Source organism: Acanthopagrus latus, chromosome 20 (genome assembly GCF_904848185.1).
Source record: "Acanthopagrus latus isolate v.2019 chromosome 20, fAcaLat1.1, whole genome shotgun sequence".
NCBI lineage: Eukaryota > Metazoa > Chordata > Actinopteri > Spariformes > Sparidae > Acanthopagrus > Acanthopagrus latus.
In genome coordinates, this window is record NC_051058.1 from 10,162,362 (window position 1) to 10,178,567 (window position 16,206).

Here is a 16,206-nt window from a genome sequence, read left to right on the forward strand (position 1 = left end):
TAAGTAAAGTCTCACTCCATTTAGAGAGGTACATAATCCACTTTAATATGTGATGTAGACTCTGGCACGGATCGGAGTTGTTTGTTTGTCTCTCCTTTCCTCAACAGTGACCGCCAGTTTAAGCCCAAACAAATACAAAATAGATCGATCACATAAGACCCTGTTCAAGCCTTCTCCTCTGCTCTGGGCTGTGGGACTAGACGACGCTTGTTGCCATGGATCCCACTTGAACCTCTGACCACTGCCTCCTGAGCCACTTCATCACATCACCCCTTGCAAGAGACCTTTGTGTGGTTTCTTGATTGATGCAAATATCCACATGGCTGATCATGATTTTACTATTTAACTTTGATATATAGCATCAGTAGTATTATTACTACTGTTTTCTATAATTGTATTTAACTTTTTTTTTTTTCTTCCTGGCACTGGTGCATATGCTAAAGAGGCTTAAGAAGTAATGCCACACATTAGCAATGAAAGGATAATTTAGCTGTGGAAATCTAAATGAATTATAAGTCAGACACATAATGAGCAGTGAGGATTTCTATTATTATTTTTATTACAACAGATTTATATGTGCAAATAGAGCGACTGTACAGAATGACAGGAAGTCTAAATTAGGATGTATCCTCATTTGAGACACGTCTCTTTTTCTATCCATTGGATGGCAGCTGATACTCCAATGATGATAATGTCATAATAAATATACATTTATCTTAAATTACAGTTACAGAGTGACATTCAAGTACAAAAATACAGCTAACTATATTACATATTTTACACCATCCTCTGATAACCTTCCTCAGCCGCAGCCGATCTTTTCTCATTCAGATGTCGACCACACAGCCCGGCGCGTTGGCTCTTATCGCATCAGATATGACTTTTGCTCCAGATTCTCCAACGCCATTTCCCTGCAAACTGCAAAAACAGACACCAGTTTAAATACGAGCAGAGCACTTATTAATCAGATGGACAGTAATTTCAAGCCCATCTTTGAAATACTACCTTCTGTGATAAAATGCAGCCACCGTCACACACAGTAAAAAGTGAGGGGTGTTGAAAAAGAAAAAAAACTCACTTGATGTACGTCAGCTGGTGGTTTCCCTTCAGGGCAGTTGCAATGAATATGGCTCCGTCCATCCCCAGAGAGTTCTCCTGCAGACTGATGATGCACATGGAGACAAGTCATATTTTTCTCTGATTAAATGGTCCAGTTGTTTACAGTATAAAGTGTAAAGCTTTTCTTTTCAAAGGTAAAATGCTGGACTGTGTTGACATTTTTATAGAAACAAACAGGGAGTCCAGTAAATGAATCCCTCAGAGCCATTACAGATCAATAGATTTAATCTTAATCAAAAGAAAATATGCTGATTCAGTTAAACAGTTCATTCAATGTCAATTTCCTGTAGAAATGTAATGTTTGTATTCAGATTCATATTCAGAAAATTCAGTTTGTTGAGTGTGTTTGATACGGTGAAGAACTGGGGTCGAACAGTAATTAAGGAGTACTATTTGTACTTATGCTTTCTAATCTGGACTCTGAAATGATGGTTCTCGTGGGTCACGATCAGTTCCAGTAAGGACTTACTTCAACGACTTCAGGCTTCTGTTGCTTTTCAGCGCATTAGCCAGAGCCTTGGCTCCCTCCATCCCGACAGCGTTCCCACGTAGACTGAAACAGCAGAAAACGTGTTGACTTTAACAAACACTCACATTAAGTATGACACAAAGCAATATAGCAGAGCGTGTTTTAACACTGGCATCATCAAGAAATACAAGGATGTGTTAGATTACTAGATTATGGACCGTAAGGATAAAAGGCACCAGAGACGCATGAATCCAGAGACAGAATTGTTATTGAACCAGATCTTTCCTTATGCATCTACTTTGTGTTGTTTCTAATGATAGAATTTCTGCTTTGCCATGAAGTAGGACGCCAGCCGCTTCAGAATAAGCTGCATTGTGCTTGTTGCATAAAGGAAAACACGGAAAGGTTATATGAGGGAGCTGGGGCTTACTCTAGATTATGGTCAGTGTGCGGTCCACTTTTTCAGACAATCAATATGTTTCACAATCAAACAACCTGACAAGAATGTCTATTTTGGTTAATAAAATCAAATTACTGATAAACCAATGAATGGTGTCGACTGATTCAGAAAATGTTCAAAATTTCTGAAAAGTCCCTGTCAAAATGATATCCATCTTGTCTGTAGAGTTGTGGGGCACAGGCAAGTTAAACTGGGTCTGGCATTGTCGGGCTTGAGGGGACAAATACATTTCAAGTCCAAAACAACATAAAAGCTGTCAAACGTATACACCACACAAATGAGAGTGGAAACGCTTTTCTCAGATGGATGAAGTAATCGCAGGATATAAGCTTCGAGCGAGCAACAGTGTTTCTCATTAACCCAGCAGACCTGCTTTACACATTCAAGCCAAAGTGTTTCTCCTCTTATGCTGAGGATACAATCATCTGAGACTGAAAAGGAAAGCAGAAAGTCGCAGTACCACTGAGGAGCAAGATGGTTTTAAAAAGCCTGATTGTTTCAGAGTGTGCGGCTGAATGTCCCATAACAAAGCAAAGACAAACAGACAGAGAGCTCGAGGTTTTACTCACTCTAATGTTTGCAGGGTTTGGTTTGTCAGAAGAGCCTTTGCCATAGCAATGGCGCCACTTGTTCCCGCTGAGACGCCCTGGAGGCTAAAGAGACAGCACGCAACACACTTAAGATGTAGGTCAAAAATTGGATGCCACAAAATGACACACGTGGCCGAGTGCCATTTAGTTAGCCGAGACATCTCTACGGCTGACATCTCCAAAACTAGGCAACTTACATCAAAACAGTCTAGATGGATAAAATGCTACAGGTGAGTGGACTGATATGCATTTTTGATTTGGCGCCAACTGGTCCTTTATAGACTGAAATAAATACTGATCAACAATTCTACTACCAACCATAAAGTACGTAGAGAAGCGTTGGTTTTCAGGGCTTCAGCAAGAAAAACGACTCCTTCATTCCCGATAGCATTCTCCTGCAGGCTGCAGCAAAAGATGGAGACACAAACAGACTTAGATGCGGACACACCGACAATCAGAAATTACAATACAACCCTGTGGCTGAAAGTACCCCTAAGTGTTTAGTGGCTGATCGGACCATGATCAGTCAATGAAACCCTGTAGATGGTCATTTGTTCTGAGTAATGTTGGCCCAGGCTTCCTCGAGAGAATACGGCTTTGAAATTTGAGCGGATCAATGTAATTGCAGAGAAAAGAGTTTGTGACAAAGGGGGTGGGTGAAGTGAGGCTGCCACCAGCCGTCTGAACTGCTGGCCTTACTCCAAGAGCTGCATCGTGGAGTTCGAGAGGAGAGCGTGGGCCAGAGCTTTGGTGGCAGAGGACTTGATGAAATTCCACTGGAGGCTGTGGAAAGAGGACGAGAGGAATATCAAGTCAACTGTGGGGCAAAACTACATGTGTAGTTTTTCAATGTCACAGCCATGAAAAATTAAAACAGGTACAGATGAAGCGCTAAAGTATCATGTTCGGTGATTCTGTGACTGTGACCGACTTACATTTATTTATGTTTTGGCCACTGGTGGGCAGCAACGCGATGTATACAAAACATTGGCATATTGTGACCTCATAAATTTGATGTAGTGAACATGTTAGCAAAGAGTAGCGTATTTAGATATCGACCAGGTTCAGCAAATAGCATGTGCAAGAATGCAAGAATTACTGTCACTGACACTTAACTTTTTACATTCTGATATTGTGATCTGATTGCACGACTCTATTGAAGGAACTAGTGGCGCGGGGTCTATAATTTCGCCATTATCGTGGTACTCAGGAGGATTTATAAAGCAGCAGGTTATGCCTGATCCACGAGCAGGTTTGTGTATCATTATGTGTGCCGACATTTCCTCACTTACTGCAAAGATGTGAGGCCTTGATTGAACTTAATTGCTCCGGCTATGGCTTGAACTCCTTCATCGTGTAGCAGGTTGGCTGTGAGACTGAGACACACACACACACACACACACACACACACACACACACACACACACACATATACACAGGAAATACATTACACAAGATCCCACAGAGTAAAAAAGTGCCAGAGAGACAAAGACATCATTATCTACATTATGTGTCATTCTACTACTGCGTTTGGCAATATGTCTGCTTTCCAGCTAATAAAACACATGGCTTTGAAGCTAAAAAAATGACATGTACTTTAAAGTTTAAAGTGATTAAAGGTGAAATTATCCTAAAAAATGGTTTGATGAATGCCATTAATATTAAGCAGTGAAGTTCTAACGTTGCAAAAAAACAGCCACAGCTTTCACACTTGTGAGGGACATTTTTGCTCCGCCTCCGATTCCCCAGTGGGGGTGGTAACAGAGCAGCAACAGAGACGAACTAACACGCCTCTTTTGATTTTTTGATTGCGGTGCTGTTGGAGAATCTGGGGCCATTAGTTGCATCGGCGTGTCCCGGGATGCATTAGCCACACTTTGAAATACCAAAGATAACAATTTCTGAACAGCTGGGTATTTCTGCGCCTCTATGGGGCATTACAGGACACACTGCAATTAATGAAATGACTCACTCAAGGTTTTGTAGAGAGTTGTTCTCATGCAGAGCGTGGGCCATGTTCTTTGCTCCCTCCACACCGATTGAGTTCTCCCTTAAACTGAGCAGATAGCAAAAAAAACATACAAAGGAAAAACGGAGGAAAGAAAGATTGATTGTTTGACTGATCAATTTGCGTACATCATGCACAGAGTAAAGCCTCATAATTACTGTAAATCCAGAGATGGTTCCATACACCTATTGACCTTTTTTGGGATAGATGATGAAAAGATGATACCACTCTCAAGTCTGCACAGTAAATATGAGGCTACAGCAACCAGCTCCTGTGCTTATCCTACCATAAAGACTTGAAAGTTGGGGAAACAGCAAGCCTGACCCCTTCAAATGATAATAAAATCCCCCTATGAGCACTTCTAAAGCTCTAACCCTAAACTAATGCTCTAACCTCCATCTCTTCCAAGTCACATAAACTGTATAACTTATAACTCATCACCACCACACCACTAAGTTTAATTACATAAACTTCCACAAAGTTCCAGGATCAAGTCCCGAACAACGTTAATCTTCGGATGTTGGAGGAAAGCGACCTGGTTAAACAGAGAGAAATTTCAAACTTACTTCAAGGAGACGAGACCCCGGTTCAGCCTGAGTGCTTTGGTCAAGGCCGTCATCCCTCTGTTGCTGATTGAGTTACTCTGAAGTCTGCCAAAAGAGAGAAAACACATGCTAAAAACGACTCGCAAGACAGGCTGATCAGCAGATCGGCAGAATTTTATAATCAACATGACGGCCGATTAGATGGCTACAGAAGGTACTGACTGAAGCGAGAGCAGAGTGTGGTTGACTGTCAAAGCCTCTGCCAGAGCGACGGTTCCTTTGTCCCCAAGCTGGTTGCTACAAAGACTACAGACAAGAAGGACAATACAATGGATGCATTAAGAAAAGGTCAAATACTTAATCTTGACTATCAGTATGTGACTCAATTAAAGGCTCTGTGGTAAACAACGGTGATGCCTAGCCTAGTGAACGAGCTATCATCAGAGAAATGCTTACCTGCTGCTCTTTGGCAGCTAATCTGGCTGTAGCTAGCAAACAGGGCAATTAAGCTAAGTCGTCGTTTGGTCTCTTTGGTAAAAAAGGAGAAACTGAATTCAGTAGGAGTGTGGTTGTATTTTCTTTTTCATTTGGGAACACATATTTTGTCTCTTGAGGTACAAATTGGTATTAGGGGACAGCATGTGCCAGGGCTAGCCCCTTAGCATGCTAACTTCAGTAGACATTGTTGCAACACATACGTAGATATCTTTGATGTAACATCAACATGGTTGTTTCTGATGTGTGTTTAATGATGAGTTTAAAAGGCAGTTAAAGTTGTTATAGTTCAGAGAGAGAGAGAATCTTGAACTCAGTGTACAGGTGCATTTCTCTGTTTAAAATTAGAAAAAATAAGTGCAAAAAGATTTCCTTTCTTGACATTTTGCAAGTTGATTGTGGCAAGCGTGCTGCGTTTAGATCTCCCAGACGAAACTAGGGAAGCTATTGGACTGTCACATCTTGGGGCATCTATGAGATAGTATGTGCCGGGGCTAGCTGAGACTTTTGTTTCCTCACATTCTGTTGATGATATCTATTTGTTGCATGTTTTAAGCTCAAATTCTGGCCATATCTTATAAACTGCCCCGTTGAATGTTTGCATACTTGTACCAGCTCAATAGTATGCAGAAAAGCGCAGTGTAGTACAATCAAGGTTAGTTTAGTGAATGAATATACTGTATTGATTTAAGATTACATCAGCTTTGTGAGAGTCCGGTTTGTCTTCAGTGCATCTGCAATCCTTTTGGCTCCTCCTGCTCCAATCGTGTTCTTCTGTATACTGAATGGATGAGAGAACAACTGTTTACTTCACATCATCAGCATGAACAAACACATATACTATGCAAAGAGCATGGAACAAACATGAGTAAAAAGCAGAAAACACTCACTTCAGAGACACCAGTTTGCGGTTGCACAGCAGTACCTCTGCAAGGGCCTGAGCACCTTCCTCCTCAATGGCATTGTTCTGGAAGCTGATGAGTGGTTTGGGAAATTGAACAATTACAGCAACTGTGGGTCAGACTGACATACTGCAGGATAACTGTGTGGTTAAACTGAAATGTGTGGCAGTATCACCCACTTAATTGACACGAGGACTTGGTTCATTTTCAGAGCCTCTGCCAAGAACTTCGCACCTTTAGAGCCAATGTTGTTGTTCCGGAGACTAAATCACAAGAGTGTGGTCAGATATACAGCAATGGAAAATCACAACAGAAACCCTATGTAGCCATATACAGAATATGCTAGTGAAATATGAAGAGAAAGACCATAAGAGCTGCAGGAATTTGGTTGGTTGGAGATTTGCTCAAATGAAATAAGATTAGAAAGTAGTTGTGTTAAAGAAATCAGCATGAAAGTTTTCCCTGATTCATGTTTAACAATTGTTTACCAAAACATTTCTAACATCTCTGATATGGAATTGGCAATATTATTCACAGATTCATATTATGAATAATCAACAAATTATTCAACGCTAAAAAAGATTATGTTGTAATGTGGTGTATTGCAAAAAACTGCTCTGTTATAGCTCATCTCATTTCAAATTAAAACATTTGAAAATAATGACCTTCTCGACCGCCATTTTACCCGGGTCTTTTGTTTTCAGAAACGGCCTACTTCAACTCAAAAACAATTTCTAAACCTAACCAAGTATTTTTGAAGCCTAAACCTAACCAAACAGCTACAGACAACTGAAGGAGAGAAATAAGAAGCAGACTTCCTAAATGAGAATCCTACACTTGACCCAAGACTTTCTATGTCTTTCGTAAATTCAAATGATGATTCTGGAGTAACATTAATCATCATGTTCTGGTACAACACCAACATGGTGATAACACATTGATCTACGGCCTGTGTAATCAGTCAATGGCAAAAAACAGATCTCACTTAAGAGAGGTTAGCGTCCGGTTCACCAAGAGGGCTCGACTCAGGGCCTTGGCGCCTTTGTTGCTGATGGAATTCTCCGCCAAACTGAGGAGGTGAATCAAAGATAATACATTCATATGGTACAAAGTAGTAAAGGTAGTTACATTCACCATCATCACTGCACCAATCCCGCAAAAGATTGGACTCATAATCAAGAGGCTCTTACACCTTCGTAATAATTAAGACTGACACTGACTCGTAATTATGTTAAGTTTTACCATTTATGTGAGCAATCAGGCATTTCACTTGACACAACCCTATTGGACTGTGACATGTTCTTCATATGATGTATTTCCCCAGGGAATTGAAATTATTATTATTCTCACCTCATCTTCTGGATATGGCAGTCTTTGGCGCTGAGGAGGCTTCCCAGCAATTCCATGACATCGTCTTTGAAGTGATTATTCTCTAACCTGCGGAGTACATACGTTTAAAGTTTCAACCTTCCATCTGTCTTTTAAGTTTTAGTGTATTTGGAGAAAGTACTTTGGGTAGCTGACCTGAGATGGCTGCAGTACAGCAGCTGCGGAAGCAAACATTTCACTGTTGAGTAGTTCAGAGAGCCTGTTAAGTTGGTCTGTTCACTGCAGTCTGGAGACACATGCAGCAGGTAGCCCAGCACGACACAGTGAGCCCGCGTCAGCTTCCCTGCTAGGCTACCAAGCTGTAAATCTTCCTCAACGCTCCGCAACAGCTCTGTGTGTTGCAGCTCCTGTAAACAATACGCCAGGTTGACTGCACGCAGGGACACAACAGCACCCCCACTGACCAGGAGACCTTGCAAGAACCCTGCTGCCCATGCCTTCAGATTGCCATCTTCTTTCCCAAGCGCCAGGATTCCAGCAAGAGGTTTCAGTGCCACTGAGGACAGCAGGCCTGTCAGGAAGCGCACAAATACATCCAAGTGACCATCTTCAGCTTGTTGCGAGTGCTGAAAGGCACTTTTGAAGTGGTTCTGGAAACCAATCTTGGGCCAAGACATTGTGCTCTCTGAGAATAAGTCAAAGATGGCCCGCTTGGAGGAGCCATGGTAGAAAGTAGCAGCAAGAAACTCCTGTAGAGTCAAATGAGTGAACCGGTATGTTGTAGAAATTGGTGACTCGTCCCGAACAAGAACTCCAGCACCAAGACTGCACTGAGTTAACAGGAGATCTATCCCATAGGCCCTTAGGTCCTGCTCGCTGAAGGTGTACTTGTGTTTGAGGAGCCCATAAAACGCCAGTCGTCCAAGATTCCCCAGCAGTTTGCGATTGGTCCCATGGAGCTGCTCCATTTTCACAGGCTCCCTGCCTCTTGGTTCTCCTACTTCTGCCTTCATGGAGCAAAAGTGAGCATACAGCTCAGTACAAGTCCTCGGAAGGCTCTCCTGCGTTCCACTCTGCATTATGTACATCAGAGTATCAGCTACTATCCAGCAAATGCACGGTATGTAGCACATCACCATTAGGATATTGTTGGACTCCAAGTGTGCCCATATTTTACTGGCAAAATCCCTCTCTGAGAAGTGGTGGTTTAGGAAGATCTGGATGTCCTTCGGGCTGAATCCTGGGATCTCAGTGACTCTGTCAACCAAACCTCCGGGGATGAGAGAGGCCACTCCTGGCCTGGCAGTCACCCACACTGCTACATCAGGGAGCAGATTCCCTCGGATGATGTTAGTAACTAGGTCATCAATGGACATTTCTTTCTTCGGGTCATTGCATGGCACTGCATCGGAGAAGTTTAAAGCGCAGCGGAATTCGTCCAGACCATCAAGTATGAGCAGTGTGCGACAGGAGCTGCCCAGGACCACACTGGGATCTGTTAAATGAGGAAAAGCCATCTTCACCAGCCTCTCTGCAGAAAGTTTCTCCAGTGAGTTCAGCTCAGAAAAAGTGAAAGGCAAGACGAAGCTCACATCTGCACAGATTCCCCCCTGGCTCCACTGTCTGACGAAGTGTCGGACCCAGGTAGTCTTGCCAATACCAGCCACGCCTACTGTGAGGGAGACCCTGGGAGGTAAACTGACCCGAGTCAGGGGCTCCAAGAGTTTGGGCAGCCCCAGCTGTCGGAGATGATTTCTTTTCCTTCCTCGAGTCACCCCCACTTGCATTAAGTCATGTTCCTTTTGTTGGAGGTCAGAGAGTCCGTCGACCATGAGCAAGGATCTGGAGGGGATGTTCAGTTTCGGGCAGCTGACCGAATCTCTGTCTCTGTACTGCTCATATCGACGCAACAGCGCTTCTTTGTGCTCCTTCACCATGGAGTCTGCAGAAGAGAGCATGCTATAGTAGTCAGTAAAACGGAAATTATCAGGTTTCTTATTTATTGATGACAACTTCAAGGAGGAAATTGACTGCATTTGTGAGTGTGCTTTTATCTCAACAGTGGTGCCAGGTGCTCTCCAATGTGTTTAGTTTACGTGCACAAATTCAATCACTGTGTACAACACTGTGCCACTCAAGAGGAGCAGTGTAGGGCTCAATGTCTTGGTTAAATGACATAGCTGACATTTCTTTGTCACCTTCTTAAAAATCACCAATACCATTTCTTGCCCCTTACCATGGTTTATGATGAGCTGGGCCACCTGAGAGTCTGAGCTCTCTATGAAGCCACGGAGGACATCAGACCCTTGAGTGTCCTTGCCAGTGACAATAGTCGTGAGCATGTTAACCTGGTCCTGAAGTCTGCCCGCTTCCTTGATCTTGATCTCCTCAGATGAGCTCAGCACATCCATCTTTCTCAGGTGGTTCAACAGCCCTTCCAGGAAGGAGGCTGTTATGAAGCGACGTAGCTGCTCTTGATGCTTTTGGATCCAGCCAACCTCTGAAGCAAGACAGAAAGATAAAGGAAAAGAAGAAAAAAGAATGACGAATACGATTATCAATTGATAAGGATTCATCAGCCACTGAAAATTATAAATGCATGCCCTTTCAATTAAGGACAGAAGCCAGTTACTGTCATTATGTCTGACACAGGACAACTGTTTCTGCAATAAAATTTAGTGAGAGCTCATGCTGCTTCCCAATGCTTCACTTAACCATGACATGACATTCAAAGAAAATTGTAGATATTGTCTTTATCCGGCATTCGTCATATTGTTTTTCTTCTGTTGGGGTAAATCAAATTGCACAATACCTATTATTCTGAGAAGCAGTCTGTTCTCCTTTTTCATTTCCTCCCCTGGTATTTACAATGAATTTCATGAGTATGGCCATGTTCATCCCCTTCATTTAATGGCTTGTTCTGTAAAACATTTCAATTGACCATCCATCTTATAACACACACACACACACACACACACACACACACACACACACACACACACACACACACACACACACACACACACAATAAAATAAAAATATCCTCACTCTATTCCAACCCCTCTCTCTTGCTTCTGACTGTGATAGCAGCCTGACTCTATGGATGGCAATGTTGGTCTGTCTGTTACATGATTGGTCCACCACTTTGGCTTTGACTGAAATACCTCAACAACTACTGGATGCAATGTCATTTTGTGTTTGTGATCCACTCAGGATGACAACTTTGGTGCCCACTGATTATGTACATTTCTCCTGCTAGCCCCGCCTATATGTTCCCGCTTGATCCATAGACGCTTTTCTTTTTATAATAGTTTTTTTTTTAAGCTGGAGGAAAAAAAAAGAAAAAGAAAAGCTCCATTGATCCAAAATTCATAATAGAAAAAATGAAAAACATGATGCAGTACCAAAACATGCATTTCTAATGCATCCTCAAAAAGGATGCAGGGAGGAGAAAACGATACTGCATTCACAATCCCACAACTCAGGAAATACTGGTGTTGTGCTCACTCAAAGATATCGGCCACTTAAATAGGCCTGATTTTCAAAGATCCATGCATTTGTTGAGAAATGAATTGGATGAGAAATTAACAAACATATTTGGCAATGTTAAATAAAGTGACAAAAAATTCCTGGATCCGTCCCTTTATCTGGATCTGTAAAGTTAATGGGACCCATCCTCCACCCAAGTTTCGTGGAAATCCATTTATTTCTTGTATAATCTTGCTGACAAATCAACAGACCAACAAACAAACTAACAAACGTGTGGAAACATAACCTCCTCGATAATGAAGTAATTACAGAAAAAAATCATAACGTGTTGCACAACAGCCAATTAGCATATAAACCCACACAAGTACAGCTGAGGATTTTTGCTCTGGCCTCTTCTCCAAACTCCAAAAGCCAATTTAATCACTGTTAGAAACCTAAGTTTAACAGGTACAGATCATCAATTCCTTGCAGCAATTTTCTGCAGCAATTATTGTGGTCAGTAATTATCATCAGTGCTTGTCAGATATATAACAACAGTGACTAAAAGAGACAGTACCCGCGTCTCTCCTCAGCCTTAATTACCTCACTTAACTGCGTAATTAAAGTCATTTGAATGTCGTAACATGCTGCTATCATGAAGTCCTCAAAAATCCACAATGAAACACCCTGCTGGCACTTGAACATAAAATCAGTAAGCTGCTTTTAGAAAAAAAAAAAAAAAAAGGATGTAATAGAAAACTTTTCATGCTGCATTAATAATCCAACCGAAATCAAACAAACTCCAATTCTTGCTATTTAAGCTATACAAACCTGAAAAAACGAGCATCAGTGACATCAATAGCACCAAATTGTCCTCAAGACTCTACATCCTCTGTGAGTATCTGCCGAATATCCGGATACTAACCATTTCTAAAATAACTCTACAGTGGCACCTACATTTTCTGGCACCTTATTCTCGAGAAAGATCAACGTAATTTCTAACACCTGAAAGCTTCCTGAACATTAGCAGGGTCTCCCCCCAGGAAACTGTTGAGCGGACGTGGTGAGCAGTATGTCATTTGTGATCATTAGTAACTAGGCGACAGTAACAAACAATAGCTGATGGTATATTTTTTGTGTAACAGAGAATATACATTTGACATATGACATTTTTTAGCCTAAAAATTAAATGGAGGTGTATACCGGGTATTACGATAAATAAGGATGGTGGAAGTGGACCACTGTGGGAAACTTGAGTGTGAACTTTTTTTCCTTTTCTTTCTTTCTCTCTTTTTTTTTAAAATCAGTCCCCTTATTTGATTCTCTGTAAACTCCCACATCAACGGGGGAAAAAAAAACCCACACACCAAATGTAAATAAAGCTTGTTTTTCTGACAGTTGAATATCATCCTACCAGTGTGAACTTGGTTGATGCCAGTCTCATTTCTGATTTAATAATTGTACAGTCCTAACAACCCTGCTGTTTGTGTCTTTTGCCATTTGACAGAGCAAAGACACTTGTCACTCATTGCGTGATATAGTGTCGCCAAACGAAACCACAAAATTGTCCTCCTCCGTCTAGTACTAGGAACAAAAGTCATTGTGTTCAACTACAAACAGAAAGAAGTGACCAACTTAAAACCACTGGTCTCTCCATATAAACTTGTTAAACCCTTTGATTGTAATGACTTTTTCTCATAATATTTGAAAGAGCTCAGTGAAAAAACTTCAAACCACGGCGGATATGTCGCCCTTTCATCTCATTTCATCAATCATAGGTCTTGTTGCCTCACTGATAAGACTTCAACCTCACTCCTGTGGCTGAGCAGAATATGAATTTGTGGTAGACAGTGTCATAAATAAATAAAGTAGCTGAAGATTAATCAGAATGAAAGCTTGATCTTCAGTATAATTAAACTGGAGATCGTGTTTTGGCTCTGTTATGAATAAAAATATGCGCTTACAAATATCTCTTACATTTAACGTTGTTGTTGTATCCACAATCATTATTCATATATTTCCATGAAAAAATTGGCTTCATCTTACGACCAGAACCAGACTTCACTGTCCTCTTCATTGTGATCCGTCCACCCTCCACAGTATCACTGTAATCATGCCCCTCATTTGATTCTCTGAAAACTCCCTCATCAACAGGAGGAAGAAAAAACAAACAAGAAACCCCCACATCAAATCTAAATAACACTTGTTTTGCAAACAGTTAAATACCATCCAAACCGGTCTGATCTTGGTTGATGTCAGTCTCATTTTTGAATTGAACAGACTTAACGACCCTGCTGTTTGTGTCTTTTGCAAGTTGACGGAGCAAGCCGTTCTTGTCAGACTCATCACTCATGACATAGTGTCGCCGAACAAAACCACAAAATGATCTTCCTCTGCCTGGTGCTAGAAACAAAAGTCTCACTAACGCACCAATAGAATAAAAAAAATATTAAAGTAATAAACCCAGTTAATTAAGAAAAGTAGTAAAAGTAGATTACTTGAAATAAAAAAAAAAAACATACTATTTTCAATAAATAAATAAATGCATGATGAATAAATAAATACCAAAACGAAAAGGAATTATACATTTATGTCCCATTGTATACATTAATAGTAACTACCATTTATTTATTTATTTTGGGCAGCTTCGGTCCTCCATACTGTAATTTGGACTGGCTGCTTTTATGGTTGTTTTCTGAATAGATTTGGGAAGCACAGAAAAGCCTCTTCTGCCGTGAATCATTTCATAGGTGAACCTGTTAAAGAAGCTCTTACCCTCTGTGTCTGCTTGTGAAGAGACGGAGCCGGACGTGGACTGAAGATCCACGTAGCAGTCGTCCTGCCACACAATGCGTTTGCTTCGGTCCAGGATCGAATCGTAATGTGCCTTCCTCTCCATGAGACAGTCTGATAATCTCTGCCGTCAGAAGTTCCCGTTTGTGTCTATGCTACACAAAACAGCATCGTTTACTCAAAGTCCGACGACCACACATCGCATCTTTCATAACTTCCTCCACTGTCGATAAACACAAAAGTTTATTAAATTGTGTGTTTATTATTCAGTATTTCTGTTCACAAGCAAAGAAAATAAACTGTCAAGATGAGCCCAGAGCTTACAGAACAATGTGCTCTAAAGTTTGCATCTGTTTTGAATATGAATGAAACCAGTTAGATAAACAGATTTGTTAAAACTTGAAAAAGCACCATCAGTTCCAGCAACACTAATTGACATAAGTTGCCTCAGGCCTATGACCTTGTTACTTTTCTTAATCAGTCTCTTTAAGGACCATCACTGCACTTGACTACTGTTAGCCAAGTCATGTGTAGTTGTCAAATAACATCTGAAGGATCTGCTTTGACAAATCTTGCAATTCATATTCTGTTTAACTTTATAATACCCTGAGTAAAAAGGTAGAAACTCCTGTGTGTGTGTGTGTGTGTGTGTGTGTGTGTGTGGGGGGGGGGGGGCTACTTAATTTATTCTATGATCTATAGTATCTTGCCCTCCATATTTATTCCTTTTCTTTTGCAAAACACATTATATTGCGTCTATTAGTATGAAATGTGGTGTGCACATTTATATGTTGTGTTACACATCACAGCATATTAGCAAAACTGCAGTGAAAGTACTGCAAACAGCAATTTAAAACGATGCTTGGGGTTTCACAGCGACAAGCGGGAAATGGCGAATGCCTTCCTGTGTGGTTTGTTGCTGATCACGTAACTTCGCTCAAAAGGAAGCCGATTCAAAAGCCCAGACCTCAGAGCGTGACAGCTTGCCATCTCCAGTGTACAACCTTAATGGCCAAAGTCACATAATGAAATACTGATGATGTTGTAGAAATGTGTTGGTGGTGTCAAACAGCTACGACTGCGTTAAACTGACAAATGCGCCGGTACAGAAACACAAGGCGGCAAAATTACACATTATCATCAGTGACAAGCAAAAGTAGCAGCATCATTTTCATGATGCAACAGGCTGCACAAAGAAAACAAGTTAGACAGACACGTTGTGAATTTGATTAAGACTTGTTAATCATGCATAAGTGTCTGTATACATCAGAAATGTATTGTGGCTTATGGAAAAGTGAACAGAAGTCTGCTAGTGTTTATTCTATTCAATATTCATTGTTCTGGAGCAGATACAGACTCAAGCCATGACGGAAAGTCGAAGTCTACAACTGCCGTCAGTGTTAAACATTAAACACCTTCTGTAGCTGTGAATAGTAAACACTGTGGCAAAGTGTGTGAAGAAGAAAAAAACTGTTCACTCACCATGGGCTCATCGGAAGTTTCCTGTAGGTGTTCAGAGGATGTAAAACGCTGCCCACACAGATGTTTTATGTGACAGCGACATAATTATCCCAAAAGCAGGCGCAGGACAATTTCAAGTGTGAATCAGAAGGATCTCTAACGGAGTGAGATCTGTTTGAGGACTACGGAGCTGATGAAACGAGTCGCAAATGCACAGCATCTTCAGTCAGCATTGCTGCTGGAGGTATCATGCCGCGGTTCCTTCCTGTCTGTCTGATCTGACTTCCTGTGCTGCGGTTAGAGGGTTGTACAGTGAAAAAGAAACAAGGGTGTGCTCGCAATGTGACATCGTCCAAGGCCTGAGGGTGTAACCACGCTTCAGTCTATGCTATTCAGACTGCTCTGAATGTAGAGCGACGGAACAACAGGCCAAGAAACAACTGTGAAACTTGATTGGACATTCTTGGACGCATTTTATTTCAGATCTGCTGCTACATGTGCATGACACTGGAATGAAAGTGGAAGGCAAACACCGGAAAGAGCGCTTTTTAAATTACAATCTGGCAA

General features: G+C 41.3%; 1 protein-coding gene across 3 annotated transcripts; it reads right to left on the minus strand.

Annotated features, from left to right (window-relative positions):
* Positions 1 to 539: 539 nt before the first annotated feature.
* On the minus strand, positions 540 to 15,892 carry nlrc3 (NLR family, CARD domain containing 3). 3 transcript variants are annotated; one of them, XM_037082282.1, is made up of 19 exons: positions 15,661 to 15,892; positions 14,161 to 14,328; positions 10,154 to 10,417; positions 8,113 to 9,859; positions 7,939 to 8,025; positions 7,574 to 7,657; positions 6,768 to 6,851; positions 6,577 to 6,660; positions 6,384 to 6,467; positions 5,414 to 5,497; positions 5,213 to 5,296; positions 4,611 to 4,694; positions 3,931 to 4,014; positions 3,338 to 3,421; positions 2,957 to 3,040; positions 2,618 to 2,701; positions 1,589 to 1,672; positions 1,079 to 1,162; positions 540 to 918 (listed from the first exon to the last, which is right to left on the minus strand). In XM_037082282.1, exons 2-19 carry the CDS (start codon positions 14,282 to 14,284, stop codon positions 828 to 830), a joined length of 3,405 nt encoding a protein of 1,134 aa, XP_036938177.1. In that variant the 5' UTR covers positions 14,285 to 14,328; positions 15,661 to 15,892; the 3' UTR covers positions 540 to 827. The 3 variants fall into 3 exon arrangements, with proteins under 3 accessions (XP_036938177.1, XP_036938176.1, XP_036938178.1); XM_037082281.1 differs by having other exon boundaries at positions 14,161 to 14,333; XM_037082283.1 differs by lacking the exons at positions 14,161 to 14,328; positions 15,661 to 15,892 and adding an exon at positions 10,730 to 10,883.
* Positions 15,893 to 16,206: the final 314 nt, after the last annotated feature.

What these genes read in the sequence shown, in the direction of transcription:
- nlrc3 (XM_037082282.1), bottom strand. Translation starts at nt 14,284, where the DNA reads ATGGAGAGGAAGGCACATTACGATTCGATCCTGGACCGAAGCAAACGC. An exon ending in AACTCTCTACAAAACCTTGA is followed by an intron (nt 4,015 to 4,610) that starts GTGAGTCATTTC and finishes TGTGTGTCTCAG; the next exon opens with TCTCACAGCCAACCTGCTAC. An exon ending in GCTTCTCTACGTACTTTATG is followed by an intron (nt 2,702 to 2,956) that starts GTTGGTAGTAGA and finishes CTGTCTCTTTAG; the next exon opens with CCTCCAGGGCGTCTCAGCGG.